This window comes from Charadrius vociferus, unplaced genomic scaffold, assembly GCF_000708025.1.
Source record: "Charadrius vociferus isolate BGI_N301 unplaced genomic scaffold, ASM70802v2 scaffold49, whole genome shotgun sequence".
Classification (NCBI taxonomy): domain Eukaryota; kingdom Metazoa; phylum Chordata; class Aves; order Charadriiformes; family Charadriidae; genus Charadrius; species Charadrius vociferus.
The window spans coordinates 3,861,536-3,879,867 of NW_009661375.1; the positions used below are offsets into that span (position 1 = coordinate 3,861,536).

Below are 18,332 nucleotides of genomic sequence, written 5' to 3' on the forward strand. Positions count from 1 at the left end.
AGTTGCTCTCGCCGCTTGCTGTGAAACGCAACCCCAACAGCAGCCGGGGGCGGGGGTCAAGATGAGGGGTGTACGGACACGTTTCTGGCATCCGAAATCCCAGCCAGGGCAGAACGGCCAGCACGCCGCAGCAGGCAACTCACACTGAGACTTAGGGGCTGGTTTATCCCTTCACCATGAATTTACAGCTAAAAGCACTTCCCTCCGTGGTGTAAAGGCTCACGGAGGACTGGGAAAATGAGATGTTCTGGGTACTATCCCACATCCTTCCCTGCCCCGGGCAGAGGGATGCCCAGCTCTCAAAGCTCACTGTGTCTCTTGCCCTGCTTCTCCCTTGCCGCCAGCCTCGGGGCTGTCCCCCGCAGGTCCCTCCCAGGGGACCCGACTTTCTCTGCCTTGGTGTCCTGGGGTGGCTCCTCTCGGATGGTGGTGTCCCCTCCCGGGCTTTCAGGTGGGGGTCGCGCAGGCGTGTCCTCACGGCGGTGGGAGGTGTGGAGGGGGAGCTCGGGCACGGCTGTCTCCATCATCTGGAGGAAGTCGTAAGCAGGGAGAGGTGGTTTCCAGTCTTCCTCAGACAAGGTACCTGAGAAGCAAAGACAGCCCCACGTTAATAAGTGAAGAGTTCCGCAGCCCCACTCCATGGACATTTCCCTTCCAGTGAAAGAAAAATCAAGGATCTTTTCTTAAAAAGATCACAGATCACCCTCTTTCCTCCAAAACTAATACCACCACCCAAATTAAACCAGCCAGGGGTGCATTAATGTTTACTGGACCTGGCCAAGGCTCTGCTCCCCGAAGGCTACGGGGGTCCCTCTGTCCTCACTGCAAAGGTGACGCTCGGGGTCTGTCCACCAGCGGGTGGCTGTTTCCTTCGGGTCTCAGATAACCGTGTTAATGACTGTGCATTACTGAGATGCCATTAGGAGTGGGGGAGACTGCTGTCTGTACGGGGAGGAAGCGGTCCCATTACGTGAGGATGCTCTTTAATGTATGCTTTTAAGACCGATCACACGGTTCGTAGCGCTTAAAAGCCCGAGGAAGGAGGCTGTGATGGCTGGCGGGGCCCTTGGCCGTGCCGTGAGCATCAACGCACCCCTCTGACCCCCCTGAAAACCGAATGCCCTTCCTAAGAGACCTCCTGACCTCCTGGTCTAGTTGAAGATGTCCCTGCCCATGGCAAAGGGGTTGGACTAGATGACCTTTAAAGGTCCCTTCCAACTCAAAGTGTTCTACGATTCTATGATAAACGACAGCCAGGCGCCTTTAGCAGTGGCAAAGGAAAGAGGTGTGGGAGGACGGCTGGCTCACGGAGTTCTCCCACTGATTACCGGGTCAGAAATGGTGTCTTCATCTCCAGCAAGAGCCTACATGTCCTACCCTACCACGCATTTTGGAAACACTTGCTTTGAAAGGCTCGTTTTGAAATTTGCAAAGATCAAGTGGAGTCAGCCCATCGCCTTTCCGGAGCCTGGAGCAGGCTTGCAGCCGGCAGTTCCCAACATCCCTGTAGCATCCCATGGCTACACATAATACATGTTGAAGGCACACCTGCACTGCCCTCCTCCAAAACTTCAGCGGGCTGATCAGCGCAGGAGGGATGCAGCGAAAAACTTCACAGTACAAGCCAACCCTTAATGTCTCAAAGACCACAGCAAAGCACCGGCCTCCTTATCCTCTCCCGTCCAAAAAAAATGCTGGAAGGTGCCTAAAGAGCAGCTATTCCTTATGCTGACAACTGGGAGTCAGGAGACTTTTTTATTAGCAAGCTGTGTTTCGGAAGGTCTGTTTGCAGGAACCGGGGAGCACAGCCAGGTTTGGGGTTTATCTCGGGGAAGAGATGTCGATTCAGAACTATTCACGCTTGGATCTGAACATTAAACAGTCCCAAAGCAAACTTGTGAGCGCGGGTATTCTCTTCTGGCTGGACTATTTGTACTTCTCCAGCTCAAACGAGCATAGCTAGTTTTTCCATCATTAAATTCCAGGGCAGACAATTTATTGCACGTAGCATCTTCTCATAAACAGACCGGAGCTCACAGTGCGTGCTTAGGAACGTTACAAACGCGTTCACTTACTGCTGGGAATCTCCAGTCCTGCTTTTAGCTTCTCCAGCCAAGACAAGATGTTCATTTCAGTGATGGTCTGCTCTGACGGGAACTTGAATACCTGGCCCCCAGCATGAAGGTTCACCCAGACGAGAAGAGGCAGCGAAGGCACGGTAGCAAAATACGCCTTCAGGACCCCGCGTCCCACCGGAGTCTTCTTCCTGTTGGGAAGAGGAGATTCAACTTGCTCACCAGCGGTTTGGCAGCGCACCAGGACTGAGAGCCAAGCAAGCACCAAAGCCCTTGGGCCACATCCAGCAAAGCACGCGGTTTTGCCTACGGGATGGCTGTGGAAGCTTACCGTGTTATTTACGAGCTTTAAGCAAACCATTAGGGTCCAATGGAGAAGGAGCGGACAGCAGATTCGATGTGTAAAGAAATCCTCGAGCAGGAGGAGTTGGGACAAACTCTGGAGGAGGGTGTGAAACGTTCTCCACCGTACGTTTTTAAGAAGAGGCAAGACAGGAGCCAAAAGAGGACATCGAGATGGAGGGACAGCAAGCCCATGAAGATGCTGAGCCTTTCCGGCACCATTTTCAGGCTGAGAGCGATGCTCAAGGTCTGAGCTGGCTCCCGCCATGGGAATGAGGTCCTCTTTCTAGGACTGTGCTACTCTGGTCATCCAGTGGTCATATTCTGCCCTCTTTTGTGGCAATGCCCTTTTGCTCTGACAAAGGACAGCTCGCTCTTTCTCAGGAAGGGAGAAGAAAGGCAGATGTGTAGGTGGGGAAGTTCCAGGGGCTCTCGTTTTTTGTGCATTACTGGCAAACAAATTGTCCTCTCTTTAAAAACATGTGCATTCCCCGTTAGCTAAACTTCAGCCCACGCTGCGAGGCGCTTCCCAGACTTCAAAGCACATATGATTAAGACAGTGAGGTGTCTCTGGGCTTGGGCAAAACAAACAGGGGCTAAAAATTGAAAATGCAACTAGGGAGGGGAGGATTATAGAGAAAAAAAAAACCCACTCCTACAACCTTCTATTTCTTAGCTGCTGGATTCATTTTGTTTCTTGAGTATTTTTTAAGTTTGCCTTATGGGACTTCTTTTGGCTGTCCCTTCTTCTCAAAACTTTCTTTCCTCCAGTCAACAATCAGTAATTGCCCTGTTGCGCTTCGCTCTAATTGCTGGTAGAAAAATCCCCACGAGACCCTCCAGGAGGGCAAATTTCCTTTTTTCTCTCACATGTGACAAAAATAGAAATACACCAGAGCCACGGTCGAGCTACCGTGCGATATCTTTGAGAACATTTTCCTCTACTGCAAATCATCTCTGCAATCAATTAAACATTTACTAATTTTACTTTGTCGTGCAATTTTGCAGAATACATACTGAATCACTGCTAAACGATTTGACCTCTCAACTTATGATGACTTCAGGCCAAATAATCACATTTACCAGCTAGATAGTGTTTGCAGTAATTGCAGACTCAGTTTTTTCTTGCCCTGAAACGCTAAGAGCCAGCTAACGGAAAGAAGAAAAGAGGTTTTTACACACTCACAAGTTCATCCAGCAAGCCACAAATGCTTGCTGGGGTCTTTCTTTTGCCACCTTCAGCATTTCCTTGCTTTCCATTTGACCGATGTCACCATCACTGAACAAGATGAGGAAGGGCTTTCTGAGTTGCAAGTAGCGGGGCAGATTTTGCACAGTGATTTCTGGCTGCAAGACATCAAAACAAGAAATCGGGGTTTATGGGGAGGAGAGGACAGGACGAAATTAGACTTTCTGCCCTTATGCAAGGGGTGCAGGGGCTCAGCGAGGTGGTAGGGTCCATGCTGAACACCAGCACCTGGAAAACAAGCGTGGGTGCTGGGATCTCGGTGCATGTTGAAGATCATAGAATCATAGAATCGTAGAATGGTTTTGGTTGGAAAGAACCCTGAAGATCATGGAGCTCCAACCGCCCTGCCACAGGCAGGGACACCTCCCACCAGCCCAGGTTGCCCAAGGCTACATCCAGCCTCGCCTTGAACACCTCCAGGGATGGGGCCTCAACAACCTCTCTGGGCAACCTGGGCCAGTGCCTCACTACCCTCAAAGCGGAAAATTTCTTCCTAATGTTTAATCTAAACCTGCCCTCTTCCAGTTTAAAGCCATTCCCCCTTGTCCTATCACTCCATGCCCCAGTAAAAAGTCCTACCCCAGCTCTCCTGTAGCCCCTTTAGGTACTGGAAGGCTGCAATAAGATGTCCCTGGAGCCTTCTCTTCTCCAGGCTGAACACCCCCAACTCTCTCAGCCTCTCCTCATAGGAGAGGTGCTCCAGGCCTTGGATCATCCTCGTGGCTCTCTTCTGGCCACGCTCCAACAGGTACATGTCCTTCTTGTGTTGGGGACTCCAGAGCTGGATGCAGAGATGTCTACGCCCAAGCCGTCCCATCGCAAGGCAAGTCTGAATGAGGAGCTGTGCAGGCTGAGATGAAGCGGGGTGAGCTGAGAAGGCAGAAGCAAGGCCAGCTCAGCCCAGCTCCACCAGTTACGGCTATAACCAGGCTCTGGAGGGCATGTGCAAGAGGCAGGAAGCACACCCTGCGAGGGACCAAGCCACCACAGCAGCGGGGCTGTGACTACAAGCACAAGCCAGGCCATCGATTCTCAGGGTCTCCTCCCACCAGACCACAGAGCAAACAGCGGATTTTTGGCCAGGCTGCCTGATCCAAGCCATAAAATTTAAAAACAAGCGTAACTCAGCATGACAGAAATAATGAGCGAACATATTTATTCTATGCAGCTCCCCGCTATAACCATAGAATCACAGAATCATAGAAACGCCTAGGTTGGAAGGGACTTTTAAGATCCTCAAGGCCAACCATCGACCTAACACTGCCAAAACCACCACTAAACCACGTCCCTCAGCACCACATCTATCCATCTTTTAAATACCTCCAGGGATCCAGGGATGGCAACTCCACCACATCCCTGGGCAGCCTGTTCCAATGTTTGATAACCCTTTCGGTGAGTGCTTCTGCAAATGACCGCAATGGAAAAAGGACACTTTGTCTCTTTTTACTTACAAAAATGTCCAGCAATTCATATCTGATCATCCGCACCACGTCCTGAGCGCTCTGTTTGGACAAAGCGATGCCTTCCACTCTCCGACCTCCGCTCCTGGCAAGGAGGAGGGCTGGGGGGGAAACCGCATATTTACGGGATCTGAAAAAGAGGGATGGGAACAAGATCTGGCTGGGGAGCACACACAGTTGGCATCCTCACGCTGAGGACAAGTGGGGACAGGGATGCAGGGGAGGGAAAGGCTGCTGTTAGAGGCACAGGCACCTGCGGGAGGAAAGGGGCCTGATCTGCTTCCCCTGCCCGCCGCGTTCCCCATCTCTCCATCCCCTGCATGGTCCTGATTTGAGCCAACGGGGAGAGACGGGGCGGATGCGTTCCTTCGTCCCCTTCTGAAACAGGCACTTACCCAGCTCGCACCTGCTGCTAAATACACACACACACACGAAAAGCACTTTCTTCTGCAAAAAGACATCAGCGGCTAAATAATAGGGAAAATCCAAACCGCCGCTGTCTATATTACTTGCTGGCACTTCTCTCTCGTTTTCACACCTGAAGTTAGGTGCAAATACCCACCCGGTGCTTTACTCTGCCTCCCAAGCCAAGGCAAACAGAAAGTCTTCGACTCCATCCGAGGGACACCAACCTCCACAAAATAAGCTCCAGGAGATCTGATTTTTTGGCTTGGTCAACACGGGCAATTTTGCTGAAGTCCATCCCCACGTCAGAGCCACACACACAGCCTGCACACACGCACTCTTGGTGGAGAAGCCAGCTCATCCTTTGTTCCCCAATGCTCTTATGGTTAAGAGGTTTCAAGGGTATTTAAAGAAAAGCTGAGGAGGTGGAAAGAGCAAAAATAGGAGAAGTCCGAGCAATGAAAGGGCAGGGGGTACACCAAGTCGGGAGAGCAATTTTCTGGAAGTTTGAGGAACTTCAGTCGTGAAGGCTCCAGATGTCAGTGCTCAGAGGAAGGGCGCGACGGAGGAAGTCAGCTGCCTCAACAGTTTCTTTGGGGGATGTCTGTAGTTTATTTTTCAAAGGTTGCCAGCAATTTTTCAAAGGCTGTGGCACCAGAATTGCTGGTAAGGTGTAAGGACGTTTTGCGGTGGGGAGGTGGAAAGCCATTGATTTTCATTTCAAAGGTAATCTGGTACATCTTTTTTTTTCCTCAAATGAGAAAGATGCAACACAGCGAGCCAGCTGCAGAACAAACTACTTATTCATAATGAAAGGCAGCTCACAGAAAGGTCACATTACAACCTATTGCACTTCCCTCCATGGTTTGCTCAGGCAAGTTCAGTTCGGGCACTTATTTTAGCAGTTCTGAATGGGATGGAGATTTGTTCAAATTCCCTTTGAAAATCACAGTGTTTGGCATTCTAGGTCACAAAGCAAGTGGAGGGAACTGCAGACAACACATTTCCATGATGTTCAGCTCCTACGTAGGCCTTTCACTTCTTCCATCACAGCACTTACTTGTCTGGAAATAATATACCCACTGCAAATTTCTAAGGGGCACCCCAAATCTGCACGGATGTCTTGATAAAGAGCAGCAGTAATGAGTGACCTTGGACTATCCTGAGGCCTTCAAACGTTGCGAATCCTATTGCTAAGCTGTTCTTGGGTTTATCCAAGCCATTGCAGCTTCATTTTGCAGTATCCTCTGCTTTTTAAAAAAATTTATCTTTGTAAATCCAGCCCTGAGCTAAGCTTTCCCCTTTCTGCCCAGACTCCCAAGCTCCACCAGTCATGGAAGTTGAGTTTTGCACTTCTGGTCGTGGCTGGAAATCCTCTCGTCTATTAGGAAGGTCTTTAACTTTCCTCTCTGTTGTTTTTCAAATTAACCTGTATTTGCAATCAATTAAGAAAGGTAAAACCCTAGGAAAGTTTCCAGTTCTGGGTTCAAAAAGGACAGGGAACTGCTGGAGAGAGTCCAGCAAGGGGCTACGAAGATGATGAGGGGATTGGAGCATCTTTCTGATGAGGAAAGGCTGAGGGACTTGGGCCTTTTCAGTCTGGAGAAGAGAAGACTGAGAGGGGATCTCATCAATGCTTATAAATCCTTCAAGGGAGGGTGCCAGGGGGATGGGAACAGTCTTTTCTCAGTGGTGCCCAGTGACAGGACAAGAGGGAACGGGCACAAACTTGAACATAGGAAGTTCCATCTAAACACGAGGAGGGACTTCTCTCCTGTGAGGGCGGCAGAGCAGTGGCACAGGCTGCCCAGAGAGGTGGGGGAGTCTCCCCCTCTGGAGCCATTCCAAACCCGCCTGGACGCTGTCCTGTGCCACTGCTGGAGGTGCCCCTGCTCTGGCAGGGGGTGGGACTGGGGGAGCTCCAGAGGGCCCTTCCAACCCTGACCATTCCGTGATTCTGTGAAATTTTTAAATTCAGGGATTTTGCACTTCTCAAACTTCCGCAGGTCTTAAAGAGACTCTCTGGCTTGTTGAATTCTCAGAGGAGGTAAGGATTCTTGCCCCCTATGCCTAAACACGTGAACCTGTTCCGCAGCCTTTCACAAGGAAGTTTCTTAAATACTGCCAGAAAACCAACAAATTCCCCATCTAATAGCTCGAGTCTACCCTGAAATCCCTTGTCGTCTTTCTGGTACCGAGTGGTTGTATTGTTGCTTGCGACAGCTTTCTATTTATATAGCAGGGGCATTCGATGGGTAATACGAGACTTGAATTTAAATGAAAAACATCTGCAAACAAATACTCGGCAGGAATCTATGACATCTAACTATTTGAGAAATAAATAATGACTTCATTCAAAGCATTTCTTCCTTAACGCCACCTTTTTTTTTTTTTTTCATTAGTTACCACCTAATGGAAACTAAGCAGGTGCTTGCTGAGCTTGAGACATTGCTAACAACATTGTGTATTTTGTATACCTTTTTCCCCAGGAAGCGGGGACTCAGCTTTCTGTGACCTGGGAGCCACAAACATTTCCTCCTCGAGCGTTTAGCAGAAGAATAGCTTTTCTTTTCTTAAGAAGGGAAGTGAGCCTGGCTCTTGCATAAGGAATTCCTGTAAGTGTTTACTTTCTACTTACAGTTGAGAAGATGACCATCTACAGTAGCTTTACCCACAAATCACAGCCAAAATCCAAACTTGGCAGAACGAATATCTATATAAACTGTATTAACTATGCCAACGAAACAGGAGCATGCTGCGGCCCGCGGCTGGAGCAGGAGGGTGGAGGTGTATTCTCGCATGTGTCATTGCTGAGAGAACACAGGCTTTTTCTATTGGTATCTTGTTTTGTAAGATCACCTTGCCTTCCTTGGCTCTTTTTTCCTTCTATCAGCTGGTTCTCTCCTTAGGGGAGAAAAGCCTTTCAGCTTTTTCAGCCTGATGCTGCTGGTTGGGATTCCTGTGCCATCACCCACTGGTGTCCCACCCCCACCGACGAACAAGCCCGGCACTGTCTCGCCTCTAAGACCCAACCACGGCCAGTGCTTTGAGCACAGTTTGGTTAACGGAGGTGTACTACTAAGATATTTACATTTGTATTCTCCGTGCAGACCACAAAAATGCCCGTGTCTTATCAGACCTGCCAGAGACGCAGCGCATCCATAAGAAACTAATTAAAATAATTCACTGTTGCATTACTGGCTGTTAAACCCACACCTGGAAAAGGCCAAGGACCTTCTGGGATTTTTAACTCTGCCTTGATAGCTAATTCCTAAGGAAATGAAATGCCAGGACAAGCTGAAGATTCCCCTTGGATCTCGCTGTGTTTATAGGCACTGAAGCATCTCTCAAAGTCTAATCCAAACCACTTTGCCCCTTGCTGGAGTGAGTCTTAATGACACAGTTAAGTGCATGGACTGATGCACGCTCAGATCCCATCAGCCCTAATTTGGCTTGAAGTTAGGGCTGCAGTTGATGCTCTTATTCAGTCAGGAACTGACCAAGAGAGCCTTAACTTCGCCTTTAGCATATCTGCAAGAGGAAAGCTGCTATATTCTTCCAAGTGCTCTTCCTCCAGAAAGAGGACGCACCTCCCCAGAGCTCCGTCTGGAACCGGTGGTAGCGTCTTGCTCTTGCCAAGGGGAGGGAAACGGGTGGGTACATCTTTCAAGAAAAAAAAGATCCACGGTAAGATTAAGTGTTGAAAAGATAAGAGAGTTCTTCCCCATCCTTGGCAGTCGCAAACATCTCGCAGCCAGATGCGAGCACCCACCGGGAAGGTGGATGAGACCAAAGGGGTTTACCGCCTTTCACGGTGCCGTAGAAAGGCCTCCTGCTCCACACCAAGGCAGCTCCATGGAAAGACAGCATTTATTTCAGAGCTTTCAAACCATTTTCCAGCACCCAGACACAATCCCCGCTCCACCACTAGCCTGCAAGTAGCCACAAGCAGCCTCTCCTTTGGCTGCTATTGGCAAACGGGGGAAACCATCACAGCAAGACTCACATTTACAGCCCTGGCTTTGCAGCAATCCCCTTACACTCCCTTTCCCCGTCCCCACTTCAGCAGGCACTTTCGCAGCACCAGGGCAGGGGAGAGGAGACGCAAAGGTGAAGGGACAACAGAAAGAGGAAGCCCAGTAACAATTCATCACTACTTCCTGATGGAAAGAGAAGGGCAGAACTGTTTTTCTTCCTCACACACTGATCCTACCAAGAGGGTATCATTTTTCCAGCCTGATTTCTCCTCCAGTAAAGTTTGGTCCTGTTTGTATGAGGAACCCAACGGATGTGTGGGTGGCTGGCACAGCTGGAGGGCTGAAAATACCCAGAGTGAACGTGAACAGCAGGAAGGGAGATAACATTTTACTACACCAGGGCTAAATGAGTTGACCACGGACAGGTTGTAAATCAGTGGCAGAGCCACATCTCCCTCTGAGTCCTGACCAACCTCCCTACAGGACTAAGTCACGCGTAGCCGGTTGGGGCTGCTGCTAAGCACTCAGTGTGGCCAGTGACACTTGCTCTAGGCATTGGCTTTCACTAAATTAATCAGAATTCTCACCAAAGAAAAAGAGGAACAACTTACAAAGCCAAGGCATCATCTTCAAAATACATCCCCGTCATTACATGGCCACTTAAGATGCTTCCTGCCTCTTCGAAAGCTTCCCTGGCTGTAAAAAAGAAAAAGACACAAAAATAAACAACAGAAAGAGAAGTGCCAGCTTCCTCCCGCAAACCAAATCGCTGTCTGCATACTTAACTCCCTCCCACAGCAAACTGTCAGTTGGGAACAAAACTACGATTAGAGGTTCGTGAGAAATGGATGCGTCTCGTGGCCGCAGGCAATGGGAGAAGGAGTTGGCAGCGGCCGAAAGGATCAGGAGGAAAGTTCCTATTATGAGAACAGTATTTGCTCTTTTGCCACCAGCGCTGAGTTTCCAGGATCTGCACGACAGAGGCCATTGATGGAAAATGAAATGTCTTTAAGGACTTAAAGTCCATAAGTGTTCTTAGAAACAGGAGACCAATCATAAGTCTAAATAGCAATGTTCCAAATCCCAGTGACCTCTTGGAAATGACTGACGAGAACTTAACTGGAGTAGTGCTAAGTGCTCGGCAGATAACCCGGCCTCTCCCCCAAGTGCCTTTTGGTTTCATCCAGTTCCTCAGAGCAGGCAGGGTCTGTTACGGGCATCCAGCTAGGATAGGGAAGGGGAAAAAGCTGAATGCCTTGCAGAGACAGTGTTCTCAACCGCTTTGCTCAGAGAGCAGCACCTCCGCTGTCGCAGCTCAGCATAAACCCACGTGCGGCGGCCGCTGGGGTCCACCACCCGCCCAGCCGAGACGGCAAGGTAGGGGAGAGGACGGGGAGGAAAGGACTGGGTTGGGGGTCTCTTGATCCATCGCAGCTGAATCTATCCGTGCGGAGAGACTGAGAGCAGATCCCCGAAATGAAGCTGACTCCAGAGCTTGTTTGTGCCACTATAAAACAGCCTCAGATTTAGGCAGCTGGATCCATGGGAGAGGCAAGCTTTGTGAGAACGTGCAAGCCACGGTGTGTGAGCTTGTAAAATACAGCCATAGATCAGGGATCCGAACCCCTGCTGCCAAAGGTAGAGTGAAAACGGGGTGGATTTCAACACCACCACCACCCCCCTCCCCTCTTGGATTGAGCAATTGAAAGCAACAAAAAAGGCTCTTCTGACTTAAGGAGAGTGAGAAATCACACTCTTTGGAGAAGTCAGGTTTTCCCAAGAGTTAAGGTTACATCTCAGATACAGCCATGAGGTATGTTGCTTTAGAACTTAAATAAGATCTCATTCAGATACTATTTAGCGCTCCTCATAACATTCACCATCATATCACAGCTGGCCAGCCCAAGCTCTTGGGACCGGTGACTCAGACCTCAATAGCCAACTGGTCACTTTTTGGTTCTTTCCCTCCTGCTTTCAAGCTACGCTCAAAGCCATATTTTCCATTGTGTTTTTCCGGGACCACAGGGACCACAGGCTTTCTTTTATACTATTTTCCTTTCCAAATGGAAGCTTAGATCCTTAAAGGACTGGCTCATTGAGGGTTCAGACGTTGTAGAAAACAACACACATACAACAAAGCTGGTGACACAGCTTGGCTGGTTCATCTTGTGATATAGAGAAACCACCGCTGGATGGGTTTGACGTTGGTTTCCAGCTCTTTGATCTTTGGTTACTTGATTTTATCAGTGTCAAAAGAAAAGCAACCCGTAGGACCAGCTGATAAGCATCACCGAGAACTTCACCAACAAACCCCTTGTGAAATTGTCCGTGTCCCAGCTACTGCAGAAAAGGCCGTGGGGCAGCCCGTGAGCCATAAAGCACTGAAGGACACAGCCTGACGTGGAAAGAGCAGGCTGACATCCAAACTTCCTCAGGAGAGCATTTCTGCAGGTATTCAACTTCAAACACTTGAGACATAAACCTGTGTTGAAGTGCTGCCCTGCAGCGTCCCTGGCTGCAGGAATTCTCTCCTAAATCAGGACAACCTTCAGCAGAGTCCAGGCTTACTCCTTTCATCAGGGTCATTCCTGATGAGATCTTCCCTCCCTATCACACTTCCAAACTTTTCCGTATTTTGGGAACCGTGCCAGGCCCAGAGCCATGCAGCAGCCTTTATTTCTCAACAGATCACCGCGACCATCTCTTAACTCTGCAAGAAACACCCCAAATTCACACAGCTCCTACTACAGACACGGAGCACTTCTAAAGAAGCTATTTAAATGTTTCCTAGAAAACTAGTCCCCCCTGAGAGCATTGTTTTAACTCCCTGTGGGACCTCATCATGCGCACATGCCTCAAGTCGGAATCCCAGCTGCCGTCCACGACAGCTGCCATGAATTGCACAAGCCCAGCTTCACTGCGGGGTCTGGAAAAAAGGAATAAAACTGCCAGATGAGGAAGGGACTACAGACTCCTGCAGGGTTTTCGGAGGCAGGATCTCAGCATCACCCCTTATGCCTCTAGCAGAAGGCATCTCATGAAACCATGCTCTCCAAAAGCACCTTCACATGCCTTCTTCACTCGGTTTACACCAATGCGGGCAAGACCTACAATGGTATCAGCGCTTTGCAGAACGCAGGTATGTTTTTAAACGTTTGCTGCACAGTTTAGGACAGAGTCTAACTTCATAGAATCATCGAATGGTTAGTGTTGGAAGGGACCTTGAAGCCCATCTCATCCCAACCCCCCTGCCGTGGGCAGGGACACCTCCCACCAGCCCAGGTTGCTCCAAGCCCCGTCCAACCTGGCCTTGAACCCCTCCAGGGATGGGGCAACCACAGCTTCTCGGGGCAACCTGCGCCAGGGGCTCACCACCCTCACAGCAAAGAACTTCTTCCTAATATCTCATCTAAACCTGCCTTCTTCCAGTTTGAAGCCGTTCCCCCTCATCCTATCACTACATGCCCCAGTAAAAAGTCCCTCCCCAGCTCTCCTGTAGGTGCCCTTCAGATACTGGAAAGCTGCAGTAAGGTCTCCCCAGAGCCTTTTCTTCTCCAGGCTGAACACCCCCAACTCTCTCAGCCTCTCCTCACAGCAGAGGTGCTCCAGCCCTCGGATCATCTTCATGGCCTCCTCTGGACCCGCTCCAACAGGTCCATATTTCCAAGTATGTTTCCATCTCTCTCCTGTCAGTTCGCCGAATTTCCAGGAAAATGCTCATTCATTGCCCTAGTAATAACACTCACTTCTTGTAATAAATTTTAATGATGACTTTTCCGACAAGCCTCTTTTAGCTCAGACCCACTGAAGGGCTTCTTAACATAGTTCTGACGCTAAATGTTGGGAAAAAATCCAGGGCTTTATTTAACCGGACATCTCATTGCTCTGTTTCAGTTAACTAGAAACGGCAATGACACAGCGCGTTGCTGGTTCAGGTTAGAGCAGGAATTCTTGCCGTGAGAAAATCATTGGAAATTCCAGATAAGTCTGCAGGCCGAGAAGAGCAGCAACGTGGTTTCCCTGACTCTGGGCTGGGTTTGGTGCCAGGACAGCTGCCTCCAGTTTTCTGCTCCCTCAGGTTGTTCTGCATGACGCTGGAACGCCCCTCAGGTTACAGGCGGTGAAAGCATCCCGTATTTCATCTCCCTTGGCATCTGCGGCTGAGTTACCCCAGACTGTGGATGCCATTCCAGATTGCAGACTGAGTGTGCCCCGAGGGAAGAGGCAATCTTGTGGGCTCCACGCAGAGCCGTCTGGAAACCTCCAAGACTCCTGTTTGCACAGAAGGAAACGAATTACTTCTATATAGGAAAGAGTCTGAGCTCACCCGTCCAGCTGGATGCAGGCAGGTTCCTTCCATGTCTCTTCGTCCCCATGTTGTCCAAGGTCCTATCATGGGGCGGTTCAGGCTCCACTACTGCAGAGAGTGGAATATGTGGAACAGAGGGGAGATTTCGGAGCTCCGCTGATGAAAACCAGGCAGAAATGGGCTGAAGGTTTTTTGAGATCAAGAAGATTTTCTGCTACGTTTAACAGACAGACCCTCCAGAAGGTGGCAGCTGTATTCACTGGAGGATTTGCATTAGCACAGCCCAAGTGTTTTCTGGTTGGTTCCAGACATTTTATTTTGTTCTGAGCACAGTGGATTCCCTCTGGATCTCCTCATGTGAGAAAGTAGCTTGGTTTGCATTTCACCAAAGTTTACAGGCACAACGGAGCTTCAAAATGAAAAATCGTCTGAAAAGTTGATCTTAAGACAGATGAGAAAATTCTCCTCTTTTTCATGCAGTAATCCCCAGGGGTAGCTGGTAACCGAGGGACCGTGCAGTTGGAAGGTCCTAGCCCACCACTGCAGATTTGACTGAAGCACGACATGATGTTTGCTTTCCAGACTGACTTCACTCCCTCTCCCTTGTTAACATGTATGATTGCCATGTGAAAAATCACCGTAGCTCTCGGGTCCATTTTCCCATCTTTCAGAAAGGTTGTGGAAAACCAATGGACCCTGGACCACAGCTACAGCAGGTGACGAATGACACTGGAGCAGCATCTGAGTGACTAACAGCACCCTGGGCAGCAGGCAGGGGAGGCAGAGCGTGACCCCCTCCAAGTTTCAGCCACCGGCCAGGACCACATTGACCGAGACTACAAAGTGAGACAAATTCAAACCAGTTCAGAACACTCCTTCCAGCAACTTCGTTTAGCATTTCTAGCTGATGTCCACCGCTCTGGGGGCTGTGCCCGTCTATTTCAAGGTCCACAAGTGGATTTCATGGGGTTATTCACATTTCATTCCTTTTCATGTAAGAAATTTGTATTTTACCTTATTGCTGCTTCGCTTTATAAAAAAACTCCAAAGGTTTTGGATTGTGTGTTGGTTGCAAGGACTGGGTCTACCACATTTGTGGGAGGAGGAGTAAACAAGATAACTATCAATCCAATAGTGGAAAGGGCTTTAGTTAAGAAAGATTATGCTGTGACATGTTTGTTGTACATGGACTACAAGAAGAGGTTGATAGATCTGGGCTTGTGCAGTCAGAGCCTAAGAGGGAATTTAATGGTAGCCTACAACTACTCTGAAGGGGGCTCATAAAGATAACAGAGCCAAACTCCTCACAGTCAGGGGGAGGAGATACAACAGGGACAACGGGCACAAGCTGTGCCTTGGTAAGTTCAGATTGGACATCTGCAAGAATGTCTTTGCAGAGACAGGTCACCAGGGGAACTGTTGTTTTGTACTGTGCCAAGCATGATGTCTCAACCTCGGCCGGGGTTGTCAGATGCTACCACATTGGGTGTAGCAAACATGCCTGGCAGCCAAATGTCCTCTGAGCCAGGATATGGACCTTAGGTCCCACATCTGGAATCACTTGTGGTCTTCTACTTGCAAAAATAAGAAGGGCGGTGCCAGACAGGCTGTGATGTGAGCAAAGACCGTTACTCACTTAGAGAAAATGAAATACGGAGGAACTTCTGAGCACCTGGAATCATCCCTCTTCCATGCCCCATCCCTGGAGGTGTTCAAGGCCAGGCTGGATGGGGTCTTTGAGCAACCTGGTCCGGTGGGAGGTGTCCCTGTCCATGGCAGGGGGGTGGGACTAGGTCATCTTTAAGGTCCCTTCCAACCCAAACCATTCTGTGATTCTAGGATTCTATGATCAGGAAAGAAACAGAGTGTTTAATCCAGAAATACCACACTAACCTTCGCTTGCGGCTGTGCTAAATACTCCTAGAATCGAAGTGTGGTGATAGGATGAAAGCTCAGATGGAAACTCTCCTCTTAAATATCCTTCTGCTTCCTCAATCGTGGCCAGCTTCAGAGGGCAGGAAACTCGGCTCCTACAGAAAGTCAAAGAAACAACATGGGCTGCCTTCTCCTTCGCTTTGGGGATGAAGAGACAAAAGGCCAACCTCAATCCTTATTACAAAAGCAACGCCCCAACCCACTATGACAACTGCTATGCCTCGTTAGAGACAAAAATCAGTCACCTGGGAAGGAAGGGCAATGCCTAGTCACAGAAAGACACTGGAGGTGGTTATGGGGAGGAGAGAACGTCCCTGAGCCAAATCGGTTGCTCTGAGATCATTGGGATCCCCATTGAAAATAAGAGAGAAGGAATTCCAGCAAAGAGAGAGGGACAGTGGCAAAAGATGGATGCACCGTCCAAGAACAGATGTTCCCTGACATTGAAAGGCACAAAAAGTTATTAAGCTAATTTCCAAACCAGGTCTACAATCAGATCTGACATTATTTTTCCAAAAAGGATTTCCATTACACAGGCCGCGAAGTATCCAGAACATCATCTAGCAGGCGTGCCAACCTTACTGCGCGGGGACTCATTAACAGAGACTTACAGCATGATGAAGCTGGTCAGTTCTTCAGTTTCCCACATGCCATCGTACATCACCGATCGCTCCCCCTTCTCGTAAATCTTGATGGTTGGAAACTGAGTGACATTCTCCTTTGTGCAAACGCCAGGCCAGTCCCAGCAGTTTACCCGAGAGAGTAAAACCCCCCGAGTTCCTAGAGTGGGAAACAAATACGTACAAATAATACGGGGGGAAAAAAAAATGGTTGAAAAAGAAAGCTCTTTGTGAGCTTCTTTTGATATTATCGCATATATTTGTATTAACGCTGCCAGAACTCCTATTTGCTTTGGCGTGCATCCTACGGGGCTGGATCCTAACGAACTGCATGCACATGGAGCGAGCCCAGGTGGGCTACCCCTGAGAAGCTGCTGGACCATTCCCGGAGTCAAATGCTGCTTTGTGTGGGCAGCATGTCAAAATCCAGCCCCAAATACACAACTCCTTTGAGTACAGGCTGTCTCCCTCTTGAAATCATTCACGGATATGCCTTACCCTTTTGAGCATAAAATAGTAACTATTTCCAGGCTACGAATGTATTAATTACCCCAGCAGGTGGGGATTGATCCAAACAACAGACCACGGAGAGAATAGACTCAGAGAAGCGATAGGTTGCACTTCTCAGAAGGCGATTCCCAGAGGCATGAACATCTGGCTGGTTACTCAAAGGAACACCATGAAACCTCGCGGCAACTGTCCAGGAGCATAAAAGGCAGTAAGGAAAGGTACTGGAAATACCTTAGGAATAAAGCCAAGACAAAGAAACGATGCAGGCCCTCACTTACAGGAAAGAGGGAAGATAAAGCTTGGCATGAAGGAGGCTGATGCATTCAAGGTTTTTTCAGTATTGAAAAGTGTCTGTTCTACCTAAAGCATGGAGCCCAATTCACAAGGAGCAGTTAAAGGTCACATAAACATAGCAGAGGTACCAAAGGCTGGCAGTCTGACGGCATTCACCCTATCCCACCTATGCAAGCCGCTCACCTCCAAGCCACTAGCAGGTGGCTTTAGGACCTTAAGAAAGAGCCTGGGGTCTCACAGGTAAGGGAGAAGGAAAGGGAGACCACTTGGGAATTACAGAGCAGTCAGTCCAACTTTGGTTCCTGGTACTAAAAAAAGCTTTTTACGGGTCTCACCAAAGCAATAAACTCAAGTGATTCATAAGCAGTGAAACAAATGAAGGTTGGTTCCCTGCATGCTCTCCGTGAGCCCAAGACATAGTGCCTGCAGCCCCAGCATGTCCTTCTCAGCCTTTCTTTCGTCTGCAGGTTGGGTGGTGACCAGGACATGCTGATGCTGGTCCATGGCCAAGCCTGTGCTGACCAGGTGGCAGGTGAACCATCACCAGCTTCACTACCCACCACCCCTTGGTTGCCAGCCTCGCCTAACCTGCCTCCAACCTACCTGCAGGCTTGACCAAGGACAGCAGGGCTTTGTCCATGCCCACTGCAGAAATGCCATATCTCAGTAATCTTCATGCCTTCCCTAAATTTGTTTGAAGAGGATTCAAGAGTTACATGGGAAAGGTGGGATGAAACCTCGAGACAAGTACACACGCGAAGGCAGACCATCGCCAAGTGTCCTTCAGAGTGTAGGGTCAGGGTAGGTAATGAGGATTTCTCACGAGTATGGCAGATCAAAACAGCCAAGCTTTCTTCTCTCTCTGTCCTGGGTTTGATTCTGATCACTATTTTCATTAAAGGCCTGGCTCATGGAATAAAACACAGACATCCAATCCACAAATGATCCCAAGCCCAGAGGGGCAGAAAGTAATTTGAAGGGCAAAACAGCAGCATTCAGGATGCACAGATATCATCAGCACTGCAGAAAAGGGCAAAGCTCATTCTGGGATGAACTCTCACCAGCGTCTGCAAGACACAGGAGGAAAATGATGCTCTTCTGTCCTGGTGAGACCTCGGCAGAGCGCAGCACATCAGGCTGGGAAACATTTTTTTGG

At 49.2% G+C, this 18,332-nt stretch overlaps 1 protein-coding gene across 1 annotated transcript in view; it reads right to left on the bottom strand.

Annotated features, from left to right (window-relative positions):
• Window positions 1-299: 299 nt before the first annotated feature.
• TXNDC16 (thioredoxin domain containing 16) overlaps window positions 300-18,332 on the bottom strand; it is a 35,854-nt gene continuing 17,821 nt past the window's right edge. Inside the window, exons 13-19 of the mRNA XM_009893895.1 lie at window positions 16,364-16,532; window positions 15,711-15,847; window positions 10,120-10,204; window positions 5,118-5,256; window positions 3,604-3,764; window positions 2,076-2,266; window positions 300-583 (exon numbers count right to left, since the gene is read on the bottom strand). Of these exons, the coding sequence (XP_009892197.1) occupies window positions 300-583; window positions 2,076-2,266; window positions 3,604-3,764; window positions 5,118-5,256; window positions 10,120-10,204; window positions 15,711-15,847; window positions 16,364-16,532 (1,166 nt within the window). The remainder of the gene's footprint in view (window positions 584-2,075; window positions 2,267-3,603; window positions 3,765-5,117; window positions 5,257-10,119; window positions 10,205-15,710; window positions 15,848-16,363; window positions 16,533-18,332) is intronic.